The 24,722-nt window shown below is 38.9% G+C and overlaps 1 protein-coding gene across 1 annotated transcript in view; it reads right to left on the bottom strand.

The window, feature by feature from the left end:
* The window catches only part of LOC108664682 (cadherin-89D), a 29,737-nt gene extending 6,290 nt beyond the window's left edge, over positions 1-23,447 (bottom strand). The window contains exons 1-21 of the mRNA XM_047884916.1: positions 22,772-23,447; positions 19,451-19,608; positions 17,730-17,873; positions 14,809-14,911; positions 14,086-14,183; positions 13,718-13,822; positions 13,109-13,240; positions 12,209-12,331; positions 11,352-11,516; positions 9,764-10,840; positions 9,009-9,283; positions 8,094-8,257; positions 6,547-6,743; positions 5,817-5,906; positions 4,778-4,924; positions 3,902-4,012; positions 2,277-3,674; positions 1,839-2,039; positions 763-1,572; positions 355-543; positions 133-243 (exon numbers count right to left, since the gene is read on the bottom strand). Of these exons, the coding sequence (XP_047740872.1) occupies positions 133-243; positions 355-543; positions 763-1,572; positions 1,839-2,039; positions 2,277-3,674; positions 3,902-4,012; positions 4,778-4,924; positions 5,817-5,906; positions 6,547-6,743; positions 8,094-8,257; positions 9,009-9,283; positions 9,764-10,840; positions 11,352-11,516; positions 12,209-12,331; positions 13,109-13,240; positions 13,718-13,822; positions 14,086-14,183; positions 14,809-14,911; positions 17,730-17,873; positions 19,451-19,608; positions 22,772-23,303 (6,330 nt within the window). The 5' untranslated portion in view covers positions 23,304-23,447. The remainder of the gene's footprint in view (positions 1-132; positions 244-354; positions 544-762; positions 1,573-1,838; positions 2,040-2,276; positions 3,675-3,901; positions 4,013-4,777; positions 4,925-5,816; positions 5,907-6,546; positions 6,744-8,093; positions 8,258-9,008; positions 9,284-9,763; positions 10,841-11,351; positions 11,517-12,208; positions 12,332-13,108; positions 13,241-13,717; positions 13,823-14,085; positions 14,184-14,808; positions 14,912-17,729; positions 17,874-19,450; positions 19,609-22,771) is intronic.
* Between the last annotated feature and the right edge of the window lie 1,275 nt (positions 23,448-24,722).

The following is a 24,722-nucleotide window of genomic DNA, read 5'->3' as shown; positions in this document are numbered from 1 at the left end:
TTGATTTGGAAAGGAAGAAATTTCAGTTCGATTCCTATGTGATAAGATGGAAAATTTAATGCGCAAATTAAAAGAAGAATTACTTAAAAAATCGCGCAAAGAAGTTTAACAAGGACCACAGTTGAGACTCACGCGGCCAGTGAGGGAGTCTACGGCGAACTTGTGCCGCGCGAGGTCGGCCGGTCCGCTCTGCAGCATCGTGAACCGCACAGCTCCGTGTGGCCCGGCATCAGGGTCCGTCGCCTTGCGTAAATAAAATATAAGTACTTCAATTATAAAAGTAAATAAGATAAAAGTATTTCATATCATCAAATTTTTCCGTAATTTGTTAATATTCTTTGTGGGACAGATTACCTCGATGGTGAATATCTCGTGTCCGAAAATTGCGTCGGAGAGCACGGCTCCCACAAGCGGCCGACCATCGTTGTTGAAGCGAGGCGGGTTGTCGTTCTCGTCCAGCACTTTGATGACGACCCAGACTTCGTTGAGTTGCAGCGTTGACGCAGAAAACGCTTCCACGTCACGCATTTGTTGCGTGCGACTCTGTTAACATTCACTGGTTGACATTCCTATTCCCTTAACATTCGTAGCCTAATGCCGTAAGCCTCTATAGATTAAGTGATGTTATCATCGTGTTGCCCGATACCTTCGTAACTATAATATGTTAAATGTGACCAAACTTTATAAACTTTGTAATTATACGTCTCTGAACATTTGATTGCAAGTAAAAATAATAACTCCCTAAAATATGTACCGACTTACCAAATGATTATGCAAGCGAGGAGAAGAATCGATCAAGTTGACCGGAATACCTTCAGAAATTCTTGCTCCGAAATCTCGCTCGCTAGTTTGCGTGAGCGAAATACGGCGCGTGTCGCCACTTTCATTCAGTGCAGATCTTTTCGCTTTCTTCGAGTGCGTGTCGGACATTTTCGGAGATCCGTTACTTGCCGTGGTAATTTCCAAGTGATGATTATTGGACAAGAGCATTTGACTAATGTTTACATTTGGCTCTAAAGGAGATTTTTCAACCGTAGCTGAAAAATCATCGGTACTTTTGCGGGAATATTCATTGCCAAATGTAGCTCCTTCAACGGAGATTGGAAATTCGGCAACAGATTGGTTCACATTGGTGATGTTAATCGAAGTCTCAAGTGAAGCTGACATGATCAGATCTTCTTCGATGTTTGTTTCGTGGAAACTTCTCCCTTTCCTTTGAGATGCTTCATTATCGTCTTCACTATTCTCTCCATTGTTACTCGGTGCCACGTCACTTCTACCGTTTATTCCAGAATCTCGTCTCGAGCTTCTCCACTTATCAGTGCGAGGGTAAGCCGGAGCCTGCGTTATCGGTTGTTTTCTACGTCTTGGCTCAATAAATGGATTTAACTTGTCGTCTTTAGCAACACTGGGTAATTCGGTAGTAGCTCGTAGACCAGAGCTGCGAGTAAAGTATGTGGTATGTTGCGTGGTTGGCACAGTCACAGATTTAGTGGTCGTCGCTAGCGTATAAATTTCCTCCCGTCGACTTTCGCTCGAACGAAATATCTCTAAAGGAGCTAGAGCGCGAATCTGAAATAATTTCACATCACACATGAGTATTTAGTGTTGGCAGAAAGAAATTTGCACAATAATTTCATACATCTCACATTTAACTGGTGCTAAAAGCTCCACTAAACCAGTTAGTACAAGCTCCACTGACCACTGAGCTCTACTGTCAGTGAAGCCGGAATAAACGCAATACTCGTGTACAAAATTTACTTGAAAAAAATATCGACTCAATACTCACGTACAAAATTTATGTTGAAAAAACACCGAATTATATTTTGGTCGCTTACCTTGAATTTATATTCATGTTGCTCTTCCCTATCGAGGGACTTTATGAGATAGACTTGTCCTGACTCTGTGTCCACAGATACAAGGTCTTCGTAACGTGTATCCGCCAATAAAAAGTGCATGCCTTGTTCGCTGAGGCGTGCGAAGGATCCACTCAGGTTAAGCAGAGGTACCGGCACTTCACTGTTTTCCTTCACTTGTACCTAGGAAACATTAAAACCTGCAGTTTACGGAAAATTTACACATAAGATGTATCACTATTTATAACTTTCAAACATAACTTAACAGAACTTATATTAAGGAGGCTACGAGATTTATGGAACCGTTTGAATGTAAATCCGCAGGAATTCAACAATATCAGTTCATAAAAAAATCAGCAAAACTAGCCGTTTCATTCAATTAAATTTTGGAAATAGAAGTAATGTTATTTAATTGCTCACCACGTATTGTTCTACGTCGAAGAGTCGATCAGCAAGATCCTCTCGCACGTCAGTCACTGTCACATCAAGCAATGCCGACGCAGATCTGGTCGGCGTTCCAACGTCGATGGCGACCACCGTCGCCCGCAACGAAGAACTCGTCTCGTAATCCAAATCCATGGCAGTGAAAATGCTCCCATTTTTAGAGTCAATACCAAACGGGGAGTTCGGTTCCTCGATTTTATACAGAACAATTCCATTCCCGGAAGTCATTGAATCGGAATCGTTTGCAAAAACTTTGGTGATTATAGTACCTTTCGGCAGGTTTTCAGGGACAGTTATCTGATACACGGGCAGAGAATAGTTCTTGAACCTTTCTGATCCAGAGTAGATGGTTTGATAGCCGTAGAAAATTGGATCATGGTCATTGGAATCGCTGACAGAAATATGTACTTCAACTGAAGTGGAAAGCGGAGGTTCGCCTCCATCAGTTGCAATGACCGAGAACTGGTAACGGGACTGCATTTCTCTATCAACCTGGCCAGTGGCGAGTATCATCCCTGAAGTTTCTCCAATACGGAAAGGAAACGTTTCGGTCAATGGCGATTCGTTCACAACAATTTGATACATAATTTTAGAATTTTCTCCCAGATCCAAGTCTACAGCCGTGACTCCTCCTACCTCTCCAACGAGATACGAACCTTCAAGGATGTCAAAATAATATACAGGGAGCAGGAATTGAGGTGCATGGTCGTTGACATCGTAAACGTTGACAGACACGACAGTCATTGTCGACAGCCCCCCTCCATCTATGGCTGAAATATTGAGCACGTAGAGGTGATCAGGCAAGAGCTTGCCTGCTACAACCAAGTTCCCTGATTTGGGCTCCAATGAGAATGTATTTGTTGACGTAACTTGCGGCACGGCAGATGAATTACCTCCATGATGGTATGAAGTTTGAGATTCTATGAGATAACGAATGTCGGCAAACAGGCCTACATCTTTATCGTCTGCCACAACTTGCGTCACTTTGCTACCAACGGACAGTGATTCTGGTATTATAATTTGCGTAGAGCCATCAGAATTTGTAAAATCGCGATCGCGGATGCTTTTCCCTCTGGACCCTATATCGTTATCCGCAATTTTTGTGGCGTATTGGGGTATCTCATTGGATTTACGGAATATCGGATAGTTATCATTGACATCCTCGAGCTTAATAGTGAGATTTGCGTAAGTAGTCAAATTTCCGTCGTCGATTGCCTGAATGAGAAGTCCGTATGCTGCGATACTCTCCCGATCTAAGTGTCCTCCTCTGAAGTAGACCGAGCCCGTAGAAGCGTTCATAGCAAACAGAGCAGAAGCAGACCCAAGCAATCGAAGCTCCCAAGATGAACCGGGGTAAGAGTCCAGGTCAGTAACCTGATGGATTGTAATACCGTTGTATGATTGAATAAATAAATGACATGTTATGTGTTTGATGTAAAATTACAGAAGTCAGTTCAAGTTGTAACACTAATGAAACGGAAAAAAACTTAGTCCGATGTTGAATGAGAATAAAATCTAGTTTAAAAGGGACGGGTTATTACAGATTCCTAAACAAATAAAGAATTTTGAATTAATTCTGTTTTATCAAAAATCGAACTCACTTCTATCCTTGGTGTGATGAGCACAGGAGTCCCAGGCAGCGAGTCTTCCCCAAGCGAGCCTTCGTATGACACTGCGTTCAGCTGAGGCGGGTTGTCGTTCACGTCTTCAACCTTTCAGCAAAAAATATGTTAAATCCATGATAAATGCTCCATAAATTATGTCATCGTAAAGATCAGAAGGATGGAAAGAAGAGAAATAACGATTTTCGACGTATAGCTTACCAGGACTACAAGGGCTCCATATATAAGAGCAAACCACAAATGCTATAGGTTCAAATGGCATGTCATGAGGACGATGGATTGTATTTCTTTTACCGGAATATTAATGCATGATATTGGACGGTTAAATACCGTGGCATGCGTTTTAAATGTCGGAACTTCGATTTATAATACCTAATTAATGAATAGCTTTGCTTCATATTACTTTGGCGTGGATTTAGAACATAAGACCAATGCATATCATCGAGTAGGTTTCATCATACCTTCAAATTAAAGTAGAATATTTGTGCAAAGAATAACACTGAGCAGGTTATATTGAACCGTACCATTGATATAGAATATGTGGCCAATGCATAACTTCGTGTAGGTTTAATAAACCCTACTCCTTGGCATAGAATAAAACTATAACAGAGGTATTTTTTAAACCTGGACATTGATGTAGAATATCTGGCTAACGCATAACATGATGTAGGTTTTATATGCCATTTTACCTAAGCAAATAAAAACACAATAATAAATAATAACACAGGTTTTTCCTGAACCTGGGCATTGATGTAGAATATCTGGCTAATGCATAACAGGGTGTAGGTTTTATAGAAAATTTTACTTGAACAAATAAAAACACTATAATAAATAATAACACGCTTTTTCCTGAACCTGGACATTAATGTAGAATATGAGTGCAGAGCTGGCGCTGAGCACCGCTAAGCCGTGCACAGCTCGCGTCTCGTGGTCCAGCGCGGCTGCCGTGTACAGCGACGAGTCTTGCGCGATCACGAACACTTCGCGAGTCTCGGGGCTTACCTGGGTACATCCAACGCGTTATCAGTTAGTATCTTGACTGTTTATTAATGATTGGTTTTCAATTTAGAAACATGCATATCATTAAGTTTCTCGACTGTTTGCATATATAATTAGTTATAAATTTAGAAACTTGTTCCTTAACAATATAATTAAGTTTCTTGATACTTTTTTATCTCTGGGAAATTATATAAATGATATAATGATATAGATAATCTATTAATTACTCTCGGGGCTAACCTGGTTAAATCCAACGCGTAATCAGTTAGTATCTTGACTGTTTTTCAATAACTGGTTTTTAATTTACAAACATGCACATCGTTAAGTTGCTTGACTGTGTGTTTATAACTACTTATAAATTCAGTTACATTAGTTTATTGGCGAATTTTTAATAACTGGTTTTATATTTAGGAACATGTACGCAAATAAGTTTGTTCGCTAGGTCACAATTCGTAAGTAGTTTTATAATTGTTTACAATTTGATTAATAAATAATATAACATAATATGTTTTGCGCTCTAATTAATTTTTACTGTCAGTGAAATATCATTTTTAGCATATATGAGGCTCTGTAATTGAACGCATGAATGTGTTTAATATGAATAAGTTTGTATAATGACAAGAATTCCTTTGAATATTTGCTGAAACCATTTGCCCAAACAGATTGAACAGATGTTTCCACCATTCAATTGGATGTTAACGTTTTTGTGTAAATAAAACGATATTAAACTCGTTACTTGAACAAATAGAAAAAGAAAAATGAGACCTTATCGAGGTACGTATAAGGGTATTATGAATTTATTGTTTAACAAAACTTTAGACGGTAGGTATTGTTATCTCTTTATGTCAGAGATAACAACTGTCAACTCCTGTCAGTAGGTGGGCTCCATACCCACCAGGTCAAGACGTGGTTCAGGGGGCAGGTCGATACCTTGTTTCTTGAGCTCAGTTCTGATGTTGCCCACCAGCCCGCCAGCCAAGTTCTCCTGCAAGCAACCGAAATGTTTAAATGAAATTCGCAAAACTTAATAAAAAAAATAAAACACTTAACATTGACAAAAATATAACGTGCAAGGAGGGCTGTGTTACGCATAAATATGTAACATTTGAAATGGCTACCGATAACCTAGTAGATAAATCAAACAGGAAATCGGAATTTCGGCTTGATAAGGCGACCTCATCTGCAACCACCAATCATATACGTACGGGAGGTTTGCATGATCACGTACTGCTTCAGGATAAAGAAGATATCTAATGAACTGTCGTAATTAGAGAATGTACATGTATTAAAAGCCATTAAGAAAACTTGAATGGAACTCCACTCATGTGTGGTCAAGAAAATCCTTACAAAAATACCGATGATTCTCAAATAAAATTCACCAATGTAAATACTATGATTAGTGCGAAGATATTGACGTCGTATAAAAACTAAACGCGGCTAAAAGGACAATATATTTACTCTGAATAAACCCAATTGTGGTTAAAATGCAGGACCGATAAACAGAAACTTAGGTTTCAAAAACTTCACCTGCGTGTAAAAGAAGATAAAAATTCAGGCCGAAGATTAGTCAAAACCGACGGCCTCGTTGTAGACAATTGAATTAAAATTACTCGAATTAAACTCACTTGAACCGACATGAGAAGGACAATCTCTGACATCTGCGGCGACCTGGCTTGAGGTGCGACGTGCACGGACAAGTTCGTGACGAGTGAGGCTTGTCCGTCGGTAACGACCGCCTCGAACTGGTAGTCGCTGCGGTCAAAACCCGCCAGTGGCTCCACCACTGACACGATGCCGCTGGTCTCCTCGATTGCGAACGGCACTGGCACGAGAGAACAGAGCAGTAAAACCTTAACTACTTTGAATAGTAAATACTAAGTTACTAATGCCCTGGCACGAGAGAACGGTGCAGTAAAACCTTAACTACTTAGTTAAGCAACTACTAAGTTACTAATGCATGACTCGAGAGAGCGGCGCAGTAATAGCTCAGCTACTTTGTTCAGTAACTAGTTCGCAGTAGAGATAGTAACGTAGGAAAAAGCCATACCATCAAAAAACAGTTACGTTACAAGTTCTTTGCTGCGTCAGCCAATCATAGACTGTTTTTCAAGTTAAAACCTACCACTTACATACGCGAAATAGTCCGCTGTGTGTACTTAAGCGAGTTTTGGTCGTATGGACCCAGATTATACATTTGGAAAAAATATATGATTAATGGTGACGGTTTATGTTAAGTTAAAAAGCCAATACAAGCGTCAAATTAATAATGATGCTCTATGACGATTCGGAACATGTAATAAGCTTGATGGACGTAAATTAGCTGGTCATAATCTTTAAGAAAAAGTCGCACGGCAATGGATAAAAAAATTTTATGAGCGAAAAATGCGAATAGTTAGATTATCAAAATCAAATTCTGTCCTAGAGGTTTCTAATGGGAAGTGTGCGATAATAATGACCATCGCTGTGCTTTTCCGTACAGGAACAGGGTGGACATACTTTAAAAATATGGTATATATTACAGAAATTTTTACGGTTAGTTAGTTAGTTTAGTGGCCACATGTTTACTAGCGCTTCAGCTATTTAGCTATCTCGCACCGAAAGTCATGTTGAACATCACCAAAGAGGTGAAAGGTCTCAATTATCAAAAGTTTTTCAAATCAAAAATAGGTCATCATCCACAAGAGGTGGAAGGTCTCAGATGTCCAGCCCGCTGAAGCTGGCTCGAAAGAAGTAGCGTTAGCATCTCAGAGAGACGAAGTGACAAGGAGGGACAGGTGAAAAGCAACAGAAACGAAAACACTCTAATAAGAAGTCGCTTACACGGGACGTCGGCCGCCCGCACGAGAGAAACAGAGAAGGGAAATGAAGGAATCCTACCTACATAATAACTTAATGTAAGGAATCCTACCTACATAATAACTTAACCCGACAACTGAGACCAACGGTCAGACCCCGCGAGCTCAGCGGTGGGGCGCTCAGGAACAATCTCCCTAGAAGCGCGAAATTCTATAGGACTTCTGACGAGCACAGACACGCGTCAGAAGTCCCCCCTGAGGGGAGAAACTTTTACAAGAAATAAAAAATAAAAAATGGAATTTCGTGTGACCTCGAACATTGTTTTTTGACGTAAAATCTAATATTTCTCTGGTCCATGTATCTTTCGTTGCCTCACCCCCATCTTCATAGCTATGGAACATGTCGAAGAAGATGCGTCGTCGGTCGAGGTCGGCAACGCGGACCTGCCCGACGGACGTGCCGACGCTGGCGTCCCCGCCCACCCAGAACTCGAAGGGCGCGCCCTCGAACCGCGGCTCCCACGCGTCGCCCGCCGTCACGCTGAGTTACGGTCAGGTTAGAGACGAGCGTCATAGAGTCAAAATTTTCTCAAGCTCATAGAGTAAAAATTGTGTTAAACCCATAGAGTCAAATTGAGTCAAGCCCAATGAGTCAAATTAGTTTAAGCCCAGAGAGTCAAATTGTGTTAAACTTATAGAGTAAAAATTGTGTTAAACCCATAGAGTCAAATTGAGTCAAGCCCAATGAGTCAAATTAGTTTAAGCCCAGAGAGTCAAATTGTGTTAAACTTATAGAGTAAAAATTGTGTTAAGCCCAAAGAATCAAATTGTGATAAGCCCAAAAAGTCAATTGTGTCACGCCAATTATTCTGCCCGTAGAGTCAAAATTGTGTCAAACCCATATAGTCAAGCCAGTTAAAAATGTAAACGAAATGTTGTTGCCGATATAAATTATCCTATGACAATAAGAAAGATTTCAGTTATTAGTAGAACGCGTCTGCTATTAATGACCAACTAGCACCTAGCCACAGCTGAAATGAATCACCTACCAAGAAAAAATTTAATTCGAGAATCTTCTACATCAAACATTCGTCGACTCAAGCAAAAACGAGCGCATAGTAATAAATATGCCTAAAATGGAAAAATATGGGTTTGAAATACAAACAAATTTAAATACTGTATATTTAAAAACATGACTCATTCCGAAGAAAAAATCTTGATTTGAAATACAAAAAATTGTAAATATATTGAAAAAACATGACACATTCCTAGAACGGCTTAGCAATAAACACCTTATGACGACGACAGCCAGCGAGGTGCGAGTTTCAGATACACTGGCGGGAGAGTCGGAGGCCTCTACGAACATAGTAAACTCGCCGAGTTTAAGAGCCGCCGAGTTAAGGGTGAGGTATCCAGTGTTGCTCTCAACGATGATTGCTGATTTCCTTTCGTTGTCGGTTGATGTTGACGTTACGTTGCCGTGGCTTGCAATAGCAGCGGTAGTGCGATCTTGAAGTCGGTATGTCACATGTCCGTTCATACCTGAATCTGCATCGATGGCTTCAACCTTTAGAAAATTGTGAGTATTAATATTATTATTAGGGTACTAAAATTGTGAAGTAAACAACAACACACATGTTAAGTAACAAAGGAAACTACATCACATACGTCAAAACTGTCTCACACAAGGGAAGTCAGTTTCATTTGTTCGACTAGATTGGGTAATAATTGAGTTTGGATGCCTTTTTATTGTAAAAGTAAATAATTAGGTGGAAATAAGTAATAGTTTGAATTGAATAAATGTGGTCATCGTTTGTTTGACACGTCATTTCTTACTATTATAGCAAATATATGTGAATCTAATTATCAGGCATATTGCTGTGAATAGCATTGAAGACGGTTAATACATACATACATACAGATACAAAGAGTAATATATAAAAAAACTAAAATCTGTATTAGAAAGAACTGAGAACTATGACTATATGGACAAATTATCACAACGCTTACTCCACTTTTTTTTTGTTAATTGTTCATCTGCACTTACCCTGCCTATTCGCATGCCCGGTTTTGCATCCTGCCTGACGGTGAAGTGATATTGATTTGATGGTAGAAACACAGGGTTATTGTCGTTCGCATCCAGAAGAGTGAGTTGTATGGCGGCGCACGAATAATTCCCAGGACGTTCCAGAACCTCTCCTGATACACTAAGATTTTGGTTGCTGATCAACTTAATTGGCACCAATGATTTGGGTTTGGCGTGACGCCGCGTGTTGAATTTATTAAACGCGTCGGAGTTACGTTTTTTCCGGGAATTCACATCAGAAATGGAAGAGTTTTTTGAAAGCTTCGTAGTGGCATCAGAAAGATCAAACATTTCAAGACGTTTACCTTTCAAAAATGTTACTTCACTGGAACTTTTATTGATATGAATCTCGGTCGTTGCCGAGGAAATTAAAGGCATGGCCGAAATTTCGGAAAGTGGCTCACTCAAACTAGAGGATTTGGATGCGTCAAGTCTTCTTACCGCTGAAGACCGGGAAGCCTTTCTTGGGGCAGTTCTAGTTCCAAAGGGTAACGTTTCCAGTTTAGGGATTGCGTCCTCTATACTAAAAGTATCACGTATCTCTGGCGACGGACTGAGAGAGGAATTACTGGATTCAGATTTACGGATGATGACAGTGGGAAAAGCTCTGGTTTTGGTTTTAACTTCGGATGAATGTTGAGTAACTATCGGAACTGTTAAATCTCTATCACTCGGAATAAACGTTCGGGCGTTCAATTTCGTGAGGGAAAGTGGAGGTGCTTCGGAAACTTGAAGTTTTTGACTGGTTTCCGCCGTCGTGGTGGATGGAAGGTTCGTGAAATGCGAAGGGGTCGCTGCTGGCACATCAATTGGCAACGTTTGGCGTCTTCGCGAAATTGAAGTGGTGGATTCCATGACCACATGCGGGCTGCTAACAAGGGGCGCTACTTGTTCAGTGCAAACTTGAAGCGACAAAGTCGGTAGAGTTTCACGGTCCAGAAGAGAGTGGTTGGCCACCGTTAGCCAACCGGTGTTGGGGTTAATGGCCAAAGCTGAGTCGCCACCGAATAATCGATAACGAAATTCACCGTTCACACCCTGAAAAGTCACGTTCAGCGGTGTGGTAAAAAGTGTGAGTAAAAAGTATAAACATGATAATCGATCAGCGAAAATTTACGAAACGTGCATATATGCACCAGAATTTAGCAATATATTATTCACCAATATCATTCGCCAAGCAAGCTTCCCCTAGAGGCTACGCGATTGGCGAAAAAGTTCTATAAAAATAAGGGTACTCCGGAGAGTTTATAGAATAGAGCAAATGATTATTCTGTGATCTGAATCGAGTTGGAAGCCTACTGAAAAAAATTTAGGTACGACTCTCTGAACATCATAGTTTATCTTAGAACTTGATCCATAACAACATTAACGTAACATGTAAAGGTTGGGAACAAATACGAGACCAGTATAACATTGACATGAAATAATGTAGATTCAATGCTCAGTATGCTGACCAAATACTCGTATACTGACTAAATGCACGTGTACTGACTAAATGCTCGTATACTGACTAAATGCACGTATACTGACTAAATGCTCGTATACTGACTTGGTCGGCATCAGAAGCGGAAACTTGCACGACGCTGAAGCCAGTGGGCAGGTTCTCGACGATGCTGATGGCGTAAAGATCGTGTTCAAACTCAGGCAGATTATCGTTGACGTCAGTCACGAGCACCTCCAGAACCGAAGAACTTTCGCGTTCGTTGTCGTCAGCCTTGACGATAAAGGCCTCATTAAAACATAAGGTTACCGCATCAATGTAGGAAATTTGTTTTCGGGACAATTTCAAGATATACTCTTTCTATGAAGATCACGATCAAAAAAACAGCAGCGTTAGACAAAAGTAGTCCTGGCTAAAATAAATGGCAGCAGCTAACATTAATTTCAGTGATCAACCTTATAGGCAGTGGCTAGCATAAATGGCAGTGACCAACATAAATAACAGGGTTCATATAAGTTTCCCGTAGTAACATAAATGTCAATGGCTAATATAAACGCCAGTGGTTAACATAAACGCCAGTGGTTAACATAAATGCCAGTGCCTAACATAAATAGCAGTGACCAACAATAAGGGCAGCAGCAAACATGAATATCAGAGACTAACATTAGAGCCAGGGAATTACATAAGTAGTACTGGGCAAAATAAATGACAGTGTCAAACAAACTAGTGATCAACATTAAATGCAGTGGCTAACATGAATATCAGCGACTGACATTAAAGCTAGGGCATAACATAAGTAGTATACTGGGCAAAATAAATGACAGTGTCTGAAATATATAACACTGACTAACATTAAAGGCAGTGGCTAACATGAATATCAGCGACTGACATAAAAGCTAGGGAATAACATAAACAGTACTGGGCAAAATAAATGACAGTGTCTAAAATATATTACAGTGACCAACATTGAATGCAGTGGCATGAGGTCCCGGCAGGATGGAATAGACGAGCGAGATGTTGAGGCCTTCATCACCGTCGGCTGCGAGGAGCGGCGGCTCGGGATATAAGACGCGCGGCGCGAAACTTCCCTGCACGAAAAATGATATAAAAACTCCAAAATAATGCTATTATAATTAGAAACATTCCATTTTAGTTGTTAACAATTTTCAATTCAAATGTGAAAATCGCTAGAATGTAATTGTCGAATAAGGCATGAGATTCCTTTCGAGTAAAAACTTTCGGTATCGCACGAATTTCTTAAGTACACTCGAAAATTTTTCAAGATTCCCCTGGTTGTTAAAATTTCTAATGAAATTGAATATTTAGTTAACAATCTGGTCCACTCGAACTGGTAGTCACGGTAGCACCTCAGGGATCACCGAAACTTAAAAACTTACGACGAGAACAAATTCACGGCGAGAAACCAACGGTGAGGTGAAAATTCCTGCCTTAGCAATTTTTGGGGTATGCTTCAGCCTCCGCGGCAGACTCGTCATAGTTGGGTTAGAGTTATTCTGGGTCTGCTATAGGCCTCCCGATCGTAATCAGTGACTAGGTAAAATCACCTTGCCGGCTTTATATAGTCTCTTGAGAGAATGGCGAGAGTTGGCTTGGCCAGGCCTACCGTGCCTGCGAGCTGCCCAGGGACTTGCAAATCAAGCCTCGAGCGGAAGGCAGTGGGCAGAAGCCTCCCGGACGTTCATGGGCGAGCTTGTCACCTCAATGAATAATGTATATTCATTTATTTAATTTTTCAAGGTCGAACAATTCTTCAGATGACGTTGATTAATCAAAATGTAGGATTTAGGAGCAATTTTTTTATTGAAATATAAATCATTTTTAATCACGGCAATTTATAGACTCACGGTATCAACGCCGGGCTGCTCAGGGATGGACACGCTGTAGGTGTCCGCTGAGAACACCGGCGGCCTGTCGTCCGCGTCCACGACGGCCACCAACAACCGGGCGGAGGACGACAGACGAGGGCTGCCCTGGTCCTGTAGACCGGAAATATTGCACACTCAGGAAATGAATGAGAATTTGTCCGAATACTTATGCGTGTTCATGCTTTCGTGGGTCATTCTGACTCACGTCGTCGAGACAACGAAAGGGCGTATCAGTGTCACTTGCACAAAATATATCACTATTTAAATAATATGACCGATATCATTTGATGAGAGCGGTGCAAATTATGGCGTTGCAGGATAAGTGCATAGAAGAAAAAAAATTACGACAAGTTAAATGAATATTGATATTTACAAATTATATGTTTTATGTTTAAATTAACATCTGCACATTACATTTTATGCTGATTCAAGTATCAATTAAACCGTACCTAAACACGCCTAATTGCATTACGCCTTAAATCAATTAATGCAACGTAAACTAAAATCAAAGACGAATGAAATGAAGCTGTCAACTGCAAAAAAAGTACTTAAAAAATCATTTTAAATTATAAACATAAAAAATCTTACTTGAGCAATAACTTGAATATCAAAAGTCCTCGGGCCGTCATCATAATCGAGTGTTTTAGCGAGCTGCACGATGCCTTTCTTACTGTCCGCCATTTTAAAGTAGCCCTGAAAATTAATTGGCAAGTGAATTTTCTTGGGAATTGTATGTCTGTAAACGGGTGCAGTAAAAAATAATATACACAAGCAACAAAATCTAACATGTAATATAATATTAATTTGCGAATTTTCATGAGTGTTTTATTGCGACAGCTCTGTTAGGAAGAGTGTCGCTTTTTTGAAAATTATTATTTCGAAATTATGCCAGTATGTTGATGGTAAAATTGGTCTCAAAATAGACTATGTGATTTCAGAATAGGATAAAAACTCACACTGGGATCCCCTCCACCCAGTGAGAGCGTCACCTCGGAGTTGGCTGTGTTAGGTTTGTCCAGGTCAGTGGTCTTGATCCCGTTGAGAACTGTCAGGCCTGCATACATTAAAAAAATATAACTCAGTACTCACTGAAGTGAGTGACAGAGAGCATATTTTCTCGTCGACGAAAACTTGAGGTCACGGACGGACGGACGGACAGACAGACAGACGGACATGGCGAGCACATTAGTGCATTTTTTTCCATAAATGAGAAAATGGGCTAAAAATCATCAAATTGTCGTCACGTCCTCAGATATAAGAGTATTAGTTATTTATTAAATAGACATTACAGAAATTGCAGAATTTATAACAGGTTAAATAAATTAGGTATTGATTTGCGACACATTTGATTATATAATTCTGAATTATTCGTACAATTTGATGGGTATATCAAATTGTACGAGCTACATGATATTGACTTACGTGACAACACGTTGAAGTATTTCGACTTGACTCGTTTCGTTTCTAGTAATAGCAAATTGAATCCCGTCCCGTTGAATCATTGTCAAATATCAAATCTACAAAACTATTGAGCTCATAAGAGTACAAGTAAGATGCTCTACCATTTAACACGTAACAGTTTTTAATGAAAAATCTTTGAAGACCACCATTGAGCTTTTAAGACCTTGAAGACCACCATATTGAATTAATTTAATTAAATGTTGTTCACCGCGACTTACCAACTGGCGTGAGCTCATCAACAGTGATGGAGATTATGGGTACATCAAACATCGGGGCGTGGTCGTTTACGTCTTCAACATAAACCGTCACTTGCTGTGTGAACTGAAAAAACTTACGTTAAAATTTACATGCAAATGGTAGTAATAATGTACCATTAAGAACACATTTAATGGAGAATGAACCTAGAAACAGGAATCATCTAAAATATGATCCTCGAATTGAAAAAATATGGGATTGAGCTCGTACAAAACTTGGCTAGCAGACACTTCTGCTGCAACTGATAACTCAAAATTGATTATAACGCATAGCATTAACGTAGTAGAACATTACGAAATCCCGCAAGAAATTTCTGGAGAATTCACCAAAGCTTGAAACACATATATGTAGTATCAAGGAATTAACTGAGGAAACTTATTTTAGTCAATAAGAGAATAATAAGAATAATAAATACTCCACTTAAGAATCGACAGATTCACAAAGCTTGACATCTTGATAATATAATAATATTAATATTAATTATATTAATATTATTATATTAATTAACTTGTCCGGCAAGAAGGATTATTACTTAGGACGCGTTGCAGTTCCATCCACTTTCCGAACTAATTAATTTTTATGGTTATTTTCAATATTAAATTGTATCATTACTCGAAAAATAGTTAATCTAATTATAATAGTTGTATATGCAATTTCACAACCGCTTTCAAATCAGGCCAACAAGGGAAATGGAAATAAATGCCCTTCACAATACTTGCGAAGGACATTTATTCATAAACCAAATGGGAATTGTAATTATTCAACATGACAAACTAAATGGAGAATAAAAGTCACAAAAACTATCAATTGATAAGTCAGTGGCATCTATCAAAAAAACTAAGTATGTAGGCTATATTCAATATTTCCCGTGATGTAAATAAATTGATAACGAATGTTAAACAAAATTTTACCAGACCACCAGAGAATTAAAGACAGTAATTTCAAAATAGGCAGAATAACTAGCATCGTTTTTACTAGAGATCTGAACAGACAAAAAAGCACAAAAAGAGAATCTGATGGCTGGTCTATATAGAACTGAATACACGAAGTGGTGTTTATTATAGAAGGTTCAGCGCCGTACATATCACGTGATGTGATGCACAAGTTTCACCAATTACAGGGTTTAATTAAACTGGCGTAGAACTGAGTTGCTGAGTGTTAATATCATGTAAACCACAAGCGAATGAAAGTTATGGTTTGAAAACAAAAGCTACGTCTCTCTGTGCGTGTTCATCGTACACACGTGCGGAAAAAAATCAACATTTCCTTTCGTGGATATTTACTGAACAATTATTGCATTGTTGTCTACTTCATGCAGTGCAAATAATAAATTAAGATTATAAATAATTTAAAATGTTCGCCGCCAAAATAAAAATATTTACTGCCTTGGGTATTGGTAAATTTGATCATAATCCGTAGCAAAACATACTCAACATGAACAAGAATTTAAACAATTGTTTAAGATTTATGAACAAACTTTTGCGGGACTTTGTTTGCAAGTGATCTCAATAAATTCAATTTAAGAGCTACCGGGCATGATAATGTTGATTTAATAGAACCACGTCGAATGAGTGTTTTTGAAAAATACTTATGAAATTACGTAAAAATGTAAAAAACAGGTTTTGAGACCAACAATCTAGAACAGTCGAAAAAAAATTATAAACCTTTCACTGATCCATATATTTATACAAGCACTAAACAATACAATGCTCAAACAAAATTATTTCAGATGGATATGAAAGAAGAATTTGGTAGAAAACTATAATCAACTATTGCATGTATTATTCCGAGTGCGACAGGGTTCGATAGAAAGGATTATCTTGACGCATGACAAAGAGTCGCTCTATATATACCGTCTCCTCCGGCCATGCGCAGAAAATTTTCAGGTAATTTAGGAAATATATTGAATTTTTTAGTCCAATTGTTCTCCATGCCTATGAAACAAATTAAATAATGAAAATAAATCACTTTATTATAAAATATCCATTTACTAAATTACATCAGGAAGCCTGCCTTGACGTGAACATTCTTTGAAAAAATTAACTATTAACCCTTGTCGGACTGCAAAGGTATAACTGCACATACGCTCGGTACGATTATAACGTTGTAAAATTATGCATTCTTATGATAAATAAGCATATTAAAAGATAAAACCAGCCGATCCTAGACAGGGTTACTATTAACCCTTGTCGAACTGAATAGGTATAACTGTACATACGCTCGGTACGATTACAACGTTGTAAAATTATGCATTCTTACGATAAATAAGCATATTAAACATGAAACCAGCCGATCCTAGACAGGGTAACTATTAACCCTTGTCGGACTGCATTTGTCTAACTGTACATACGCTCGGTACGATTACAACGTTGTAAAATTATGCATTCTTTATGAAAATAAATCACTTTATTATGAAATATCCTTTTACTAAATTACATCAGGAAGCCTGCCTTGACGTGAACATTCTTTGAAAAAATTAACTATTGACCCATGTCGGACTGCAAAGGTACAAGTATAACTGTACAAACGCTCGGTACGTTTACAACGTTGTGAAATTATGCATTCTGACGAGAAATAAGCATATTCAAACATAAAACCAGCCGATCCTAGACAGGGTAACTATTAACCCTTGTCGGACTGCATAGGTATAACTGTACATACGCTCTGTACGATTACAACGTTGTAAAATTATGCATTCTTACGAGAAATAAGCATATTAAACATAAACCAGCCGATCCTAGACAGGGTAACTATTCACCCTTGTCGGACTGCATAGGTATAACTGTGCATACGCTCGGTACGATTACAACGTTGTAAAATTATGCATTCTTAAGATAAATAAGCATATTAAACATGAAACCAGCCGATCCTTGACAGGGCTCACCAGGTTATCCCCGCACGTAAGAGAGAACTTGATGACAGGAGCCGCTGCTGCTTGCGGCTCAGCCAGCAGCTGGGAGAGCCGCTCAGCGACCACCACAAGCCCTTCGTCGCGCCCAGCCGATGCGCGGAATAGTGAAGCTCCTTCCTGATATATAATGTCAACCATTCAACCATTGTTGTGATAAAACATTATTACGCAATTTTGCAACTTTCGTCAAACGCAAGTCAAAGATTATACTAAAATATGATGACCGGAATAGTGGACCTCCGTCATGATTTGTAGGTCAACCATTGTTATGATATACATTATGATAAAACCATAATGCAACTTCCTTCTTAATGTAATCAAAGGTTATGCTAAAAATTTTATGCCTGGAATAGTGAAGCTCCTTCCTGATCTGTAATGTCAACCATTATTATGGGGAAACATTACGATGAAATTAATATGCCACTTTCGTCTTAATTTAGCTGAATATTATTTCTTAAGGCTGATGCATAGCTGCGCAATGATTTTTCAGGTGGTTTCTGAAAACTAATATTGGCACTATAAGCCTGAACAATTGTAAAGATCGGAAATCGTAATAAGTTTCATCATGAGTTAAGTATGTTCATCATTCCGAGAAAAATTACCACCAGAACTATTTTGCTTTAACTAAACATTGATCTTGGGCGTGACATAACTAACATGAAACTAATCGTTCTTGATGCAAATTCAACAGTCTCTAAATTTGAATTAAACAAAATTGGCCACATTTTTACATCGAGGCGTAGCCTACTCAAAGAAAGCCAATGAGCTTTCTTCGAGCTTTTAATATCTATAAAATCGAAATTATTCCCAGAGAAATTTCGACAACATTAAATGAAACAAAATTATCATAAGTTGTAAATTTCCCCACACTACTCTAACATAATAAATATGTACAAATATTCAGAGAAGGAATTCGGTGACGTTCCAGGCTGCAATTTTAAATTAGTGATAGCTCATCGAATAAAATTACATTCTACGGAATGATTACCTTCAAGTCGATACATAACCACATATTTAGTTTATGGTTAACACAACGTTAACACCCCATTTGATGCAAAAGTGACAATAACTCGTTATTTTTCGTAATTTCAGGATTGCATCGTAATCGCTAGAGGAAAGCTCGTTACTGGGTTGGGAAATTGCATGGTTGGGAAGGGCGGAGGAAAATGCGACACTTCTGACGCTACGCACTCCAGTTAACACAAGGGATTCCAGTCTGGCGTATGACCACGTGCATTATTTAAACTGAGTTTCCTTTTAAATATTTGGTTTGTTTGAGTTGCATACAGACTTTTGAAATAAGACGACAATTTTTAAAATAAGAAACATTTGTAATAAAACAGCTTGTAATCGGCATTGCAAAATAAGTACGGCCTATGTGCTACCGATAAAAATGATGCGGGAGCAAACTTCTTTCTTATTTAATGTTCGAGGTTTCAATTGTGAGTGAATCGGAGGTTAGAGGGATCTGCGCGTGGGACAGGACTAGCAGGTCGGGACGACACGTATCACTGACCTGCGCGTGGGACAGGACGAGCAGGCCAGGGCGAGAAGCATAACTGACCTGCGCGTGGGACAGGACGAGCAGGTCGGGACGAGAAGTATCACTGACCTGCGCGTGGGACAGGACGAGCAGGTCGAGACGAGAAGTATCACTGACCTGCGCGTGGGACAGGACGAGAAGTATCACTGACCTGCGCGTGGGACAGGACGAGCAGGTCGGGACGTGTCACGTTCACGCTGAGGATGGAGTAGCCAAGCGGCGCGTCTTCTCGCACCCTCACGAAGCGTCGGGGCTTCGGCGCAGCGCCCCAGTCGCACGTGGTCGGCAGCGGCGCCTCCGTCGCGCAAACTGCACCAGGAGTTCCCGATAATTTATTTTAAAGATCTCGTTGCATAATAAATTACTTCATTTATAGAATCATAGATGATTATTTCCCTTGTTTTCACGAAATTTCAAAGGAGGTCTGCATCTGAGGAGGTTTTCTCAAGAGAATAAAGATGGCGGTGGACTGCATCTAATCTATTTTAATTTCGAAGAGTTTCGTGTGAAATATACAAAATAACAACGAGAAAGAAATTCTCTAAGGAAATATAATTGATTTAAGATGAAACATTTCCAGTGACCAGGCATGCTAAGTGTGTCATATTAAGCAGAGTGAAAAAAACAAGAAGACGATACGGCGATCCATTATCTATAACCTCATGTTATATTAAACGGGAAAAACGACGCTAAAATTAATTCAGCCATTAGCGAAGTTTCACTTTGGTCAGCCAAGCTTGCTATTTAATTTGCTCCCGGTCCAGGTTTTCCGCTCAAACGTGGATTTTCACCGGTATTTTCTAATGTAATAAAAAGGGAGCGAGACCTTAACACGGAGAAGAAGAGTACGTACGTGACCAGTCTTGACGGTAAGAATATGAAGCTGAAACAATTACATGTTTCAAGGAAGCTCGTGAGAATGGACTGTGTTATACACTGTACTTAACAAACCATATAATGGCAGAATAGAAAATAAATTGACCGTTGAAGGTTTAAGCAATACGTACATTTGAGATACAGGCATACAATAAGTTACACGGGTATGTATATCATTAGTCTGCTTAAATCGCTAGTTCACCACGAATTAAAAAGTAAATAAAACACCATATAAGTTCACCATGGTTAAATTGAAAACTTTTCAGAGACTAACATCAGTTCTGAAAAATTATGATTTGCTGATGGAGCTGTTCAGGTTTCAATGGAAAATGATGCAAAATATTCATACGGATATTGCCGGACAACGGTTCACAATATCCCTACAGATATTGCAGAACACGCATGGGACAGGACACACAGGAAAAAATATCCCTGCGAATATTACCGGACCACGGTTCACAATATCCTTACAGATATTGCCGAACAACGGTTTATAATTTCCCTACAGATATTCTCGGACAATGGTTCACAATATCTCTACGGATATTGCCGGACAACGGTTCACACTATCCCTACGGATATTGCCGGACAACGGTTCACAATATCCCTACGTATATTTCCGGCAAAGTTCACTGAGAAGCGCTTCCCATGACGCGACAGCTATATGCAAGGGACACGGCGTAACTCATAATGAACTAAAGAGCGCATAAAGCTTGCCACTATAGCGCAATTAGCGTTATTAAAACTATCCTATGTTATGCCGTGATCGTTGACTCTTAAGGTAATGGCTGGTATTGAATTAATTGGTAAGCCCTGTGATTACGATTAGAGTTGAATTTAAACCGTTTGTTTACATGAGATTTGGATATTCCGCACTAAATGATTTAGAAAAGATAAAAGTTCGTTCACAGAATGATTTTTTAACAATGATACATGCAAGGAATGACACAATAAGAACTCTTCAAAAAATCACACAGATGAAATGTGCGTTGCCATGAATATACTGAAACCATGAAGATTGAGCGCGAAAACAACCATAAGGCATTTTTAGAAAAATATGACATTATTATGGGAAATTTATACTAAATATTTATTCAAAGCGTTGGTGTAAAATGAACAGTTTATATATTTTCAAATAAATATAATTCTAATAGAATCCGCAAATAATTTATCATAATGATCAATCCCGCATCGAGCAATAGAAATTTATTTCCGGTTTCGCTGACGAGATGAGGCGTCAAAAAAACGTTGCAAATTCGATCACGGTTCGGGTGGCTTTACCGAAATCCGGAGAAAGTGTCACGAGGAAACAACAAAGTTCGTTTCCAGTTTCGATACAAAAAAAAAAGAGTTGGGGTTTCCAAATTGGGAGTAAATGCGACCAATTGTTGTCGACGCTAAGTGTTCACAATGGTTCTAGAGAAAATAATAGCAAATAAAGTAGTTTAAGGATGGTATGCAGCATAAGACTACAAAGACGGTGTGTATCACAACAGCCGTATACGTAAAATATTCCCATTTTAAGGTGAAAATGTAGTTAAAAAAACACTGAATGGAAATGCGAGGGTATTTTACGACTCATGTTTTGTGTTTCTATTAAAATGAGGTAAAATATAGTCGTAATTTCGTTTAGTTGGGATATCTTTAATTTAGATTTACTAGAAATAAGGGGAAATCAGATTATTGCCCGGATAAATTAACATATGTTGTGCTGATAATTTTCCATGACATAAGGCAAAAACAGATCGATATCTCGGGAAACTTGGATGTCTCTTGTTTATCAGTTAGAGGGGCGAGAGCGAGAGTCGCAAGTCTCGCTCTGGTTAGCAGATAAAGCTAGGGGGATCTACTCGCGTGCAATCAAAATGTAGGCAGCCAAACAAGTTCTTTTGACTCTGATACTGCATCATAACAACACTACTTCTGGAATATAAATAAAAAATGCCTTCAAAGACAATAATACTTGCAGTAATTACAATTCATAAGGTCATGAAGCCCATTGACTTGTTATACGTAGTGAGGAACACGTATAGCATCCTTGGCAATGAGATGGGATATATTACGTTCCGCTGCTATAATTACAATAAATTTTGTCCTTGTTCGAACGACCGAAAACACACTGACCAACCAAAATATATAGGGAACAATTTTCTTCAATGTCGCTTCAATATATACTATCCAGCATTTTATACTTAACTGATTATATTCTACACTTACCGTGCAGCATGAGGACTCCCCTCGATCATTCTGTATGACAAAAACTTTACATTTACCACTGAAGAAATTGCCAGCGCAAATGTAATTTACCGACGAATGCGAAAAACGTCTTCCAGGACACACAAAACAAACCAAAATGTATAAATAATTGACAAAAATTTATTACCGCTTCCGGGCGAGAAACAAAAAAAGAATTTGAGTGTAGAAATGAGAGGCAAATGTTTCGATTTCAGGCGAGCTTTTGAGGGTTAAACGTTCGACAGGATGTATATATTGAAAATAAATTATTGGAAACTAATTCATTGGAGAAATGGACAGATTTACGAATTATAGATTAACTTTTCCAGATATCTAGAAAATAATACAGATATATACTCACCAACAAATAAGACGCATTGCAGTAGCAGCAGAAACCTCATCAACATGAGCAGCAGTAACGGAGACCTCACGATGGGATCCTGAGGTCGTCTGAAGCAACTCTTGCTCGGGTCTGATCTTGATGGCTGCGGTCGAGTCGCATTGTAGCTTTGCAGTGGGGCAGGAACCGTAGACTGCTCCAAGGTCGTAAGTATTTCTGAACTAGATTTCCATGTGTTTATTTTATTATGTTTACGGAAGAGGTTGGGCGAGTCAGTAGACCGTGATCTAGGGTTATGAATAGTGGAAGAAAATTTGGCTTGATTTTGGGTACTAAAGGAAGAAACAGTAGAAGAGAGAGTTGTATCCTTCGAATTTCCATAAGGGCCAGAGACTCGGCATTCGACCGGCGGAGAATCAAGAGTCTTAATGGAGTAACTTTGAAAATGTTCTGTGAATTTTTCAGCAACGTTAAAAGCTCCGGACGAAACACAACCATTTAGAGAACTAATGCGCGAAGCTAGGAATGCAGGCGATGTTTTATGAAGCATCATTGTCTGTTTACAAAGTTTGATGAGTGATTTTAGCGCGCCATTGTATGGCACGCACGGAGTTACCATCATCGTTTCGTCATGACGTTGCAGTGCTCGGGTTGATGCTTGCGATTGAATCACTTTGGTTTCAACACTTCGTCTCTTTTCAACACAAAGTTGCCTTAATGTTCCCAATGAGACCAAACACCTGCAGGTGTTGAGAGTTTCAGACGTAGCGTTTCGGTAATTCGATGAATTCAGAAAATTGTTGGAAATATGTTCTTTTTGATGGCTTGATGTTTGTTGGCTAAAAGAAAGTTCGACTGGAATTGCGTTAATCCTTAGGAGGTGAAACTCGTCGTAAGAGGCATTAACTTCGGGACATTGAAAAACTGAGCTATAATTTTGAGGTTTTTGTGGATGAAATATTTGTGAAGTACTGGAGTCACTTGACTTGGAATTTTGGTAGAAAATCACATTCTGAGCCTTCAAACTGATTGAACCTAAAAATTCATTGCAATTTATTTCCAGCTTGACAGAACTATTCAGGTCCTGATTTTCAAAGCCACTCGTATTCAGATCTGCTGAAAAGTCAAATATCTCAGGCGAAGATCTTTGAATATCGCTATAAGTTTGATCTCCAGGCGAAGTTTCAATACAAACATGGTCGGGTGGAGATTGCTTCAAGATGTGCATCCGCGTCACCGCTGCTGCTGGTATAGAGACGCGATCCACCGAATCGTCAGTTGCAGTTAAGCCAAACATCTTGCATTCTTCCAAGGACACTTCACTTAATCGGGTAAAAAATTCTGAATGGCCAATGCCACCATTTTCTCTGTATTGAATGTGGTCAGACTTTTGATGCATCAATCCGCTGTTTGTTTCCAATCTTGATCGACCTTGAACATCTTCTGAGGAGTGATTTTGAGGCACAGTTGAAAGTTCTCTGGAGTGCTTGTTAGTTGAATCCAAGCACTCACAAGCGCACGCCACATTGTTATAGTAAAAGCTGTTCATGATTTGTACATTATACGAGAGATGTACTGTGTGTTAGGTCATATTTCGTACACGAAAATGTATCCGATCAATAACCAGTTATTCTAAAAACGAGTTGCTACTTTTAATATTCTACGTAATTTACTTAGAATGATTTATGACAACATACAAAAACTGTAAGTGGAAAATTGTCTGATATGCGTATAAATTCCGGTCTATAACCTGAAATGAAAAGAAGAACATTCAATTAGTAAAAATTCCGATCCAAGTTTCAAATTTTAATTCCTCAATAATAAGTAAAACTCGAAATTATTGACATCCACAATAAAACTTCGTATAAATACAAGTAGATAATGAAATAAAAATAAAATAAAATTTGAAACACTATATACCAGTTGCGGAAGTGACGAAAACTCCAGTAAAAAAGACGACAAATCTAAATTG

Source organism: Hyalella azteca, unplaced genomic scaffold (assembly GCF_000764305.2).
Source record: "Hyalella azteca isolate HAZT.00-mixed unplaced genomic scaffold, Hazt_2.0.2 contig2023, whole genome shotgun sequence".
Classification (NCBI taxonomy): Eukaryota; Metazoa; Arthropoda; class Malacostraca; order Amphipoda; family Hyalellidae; genus Hyalella; species Hyalella azteca.
This window is presented reverse-complemented; position numbering and strand designations above follow the sequence as displayed.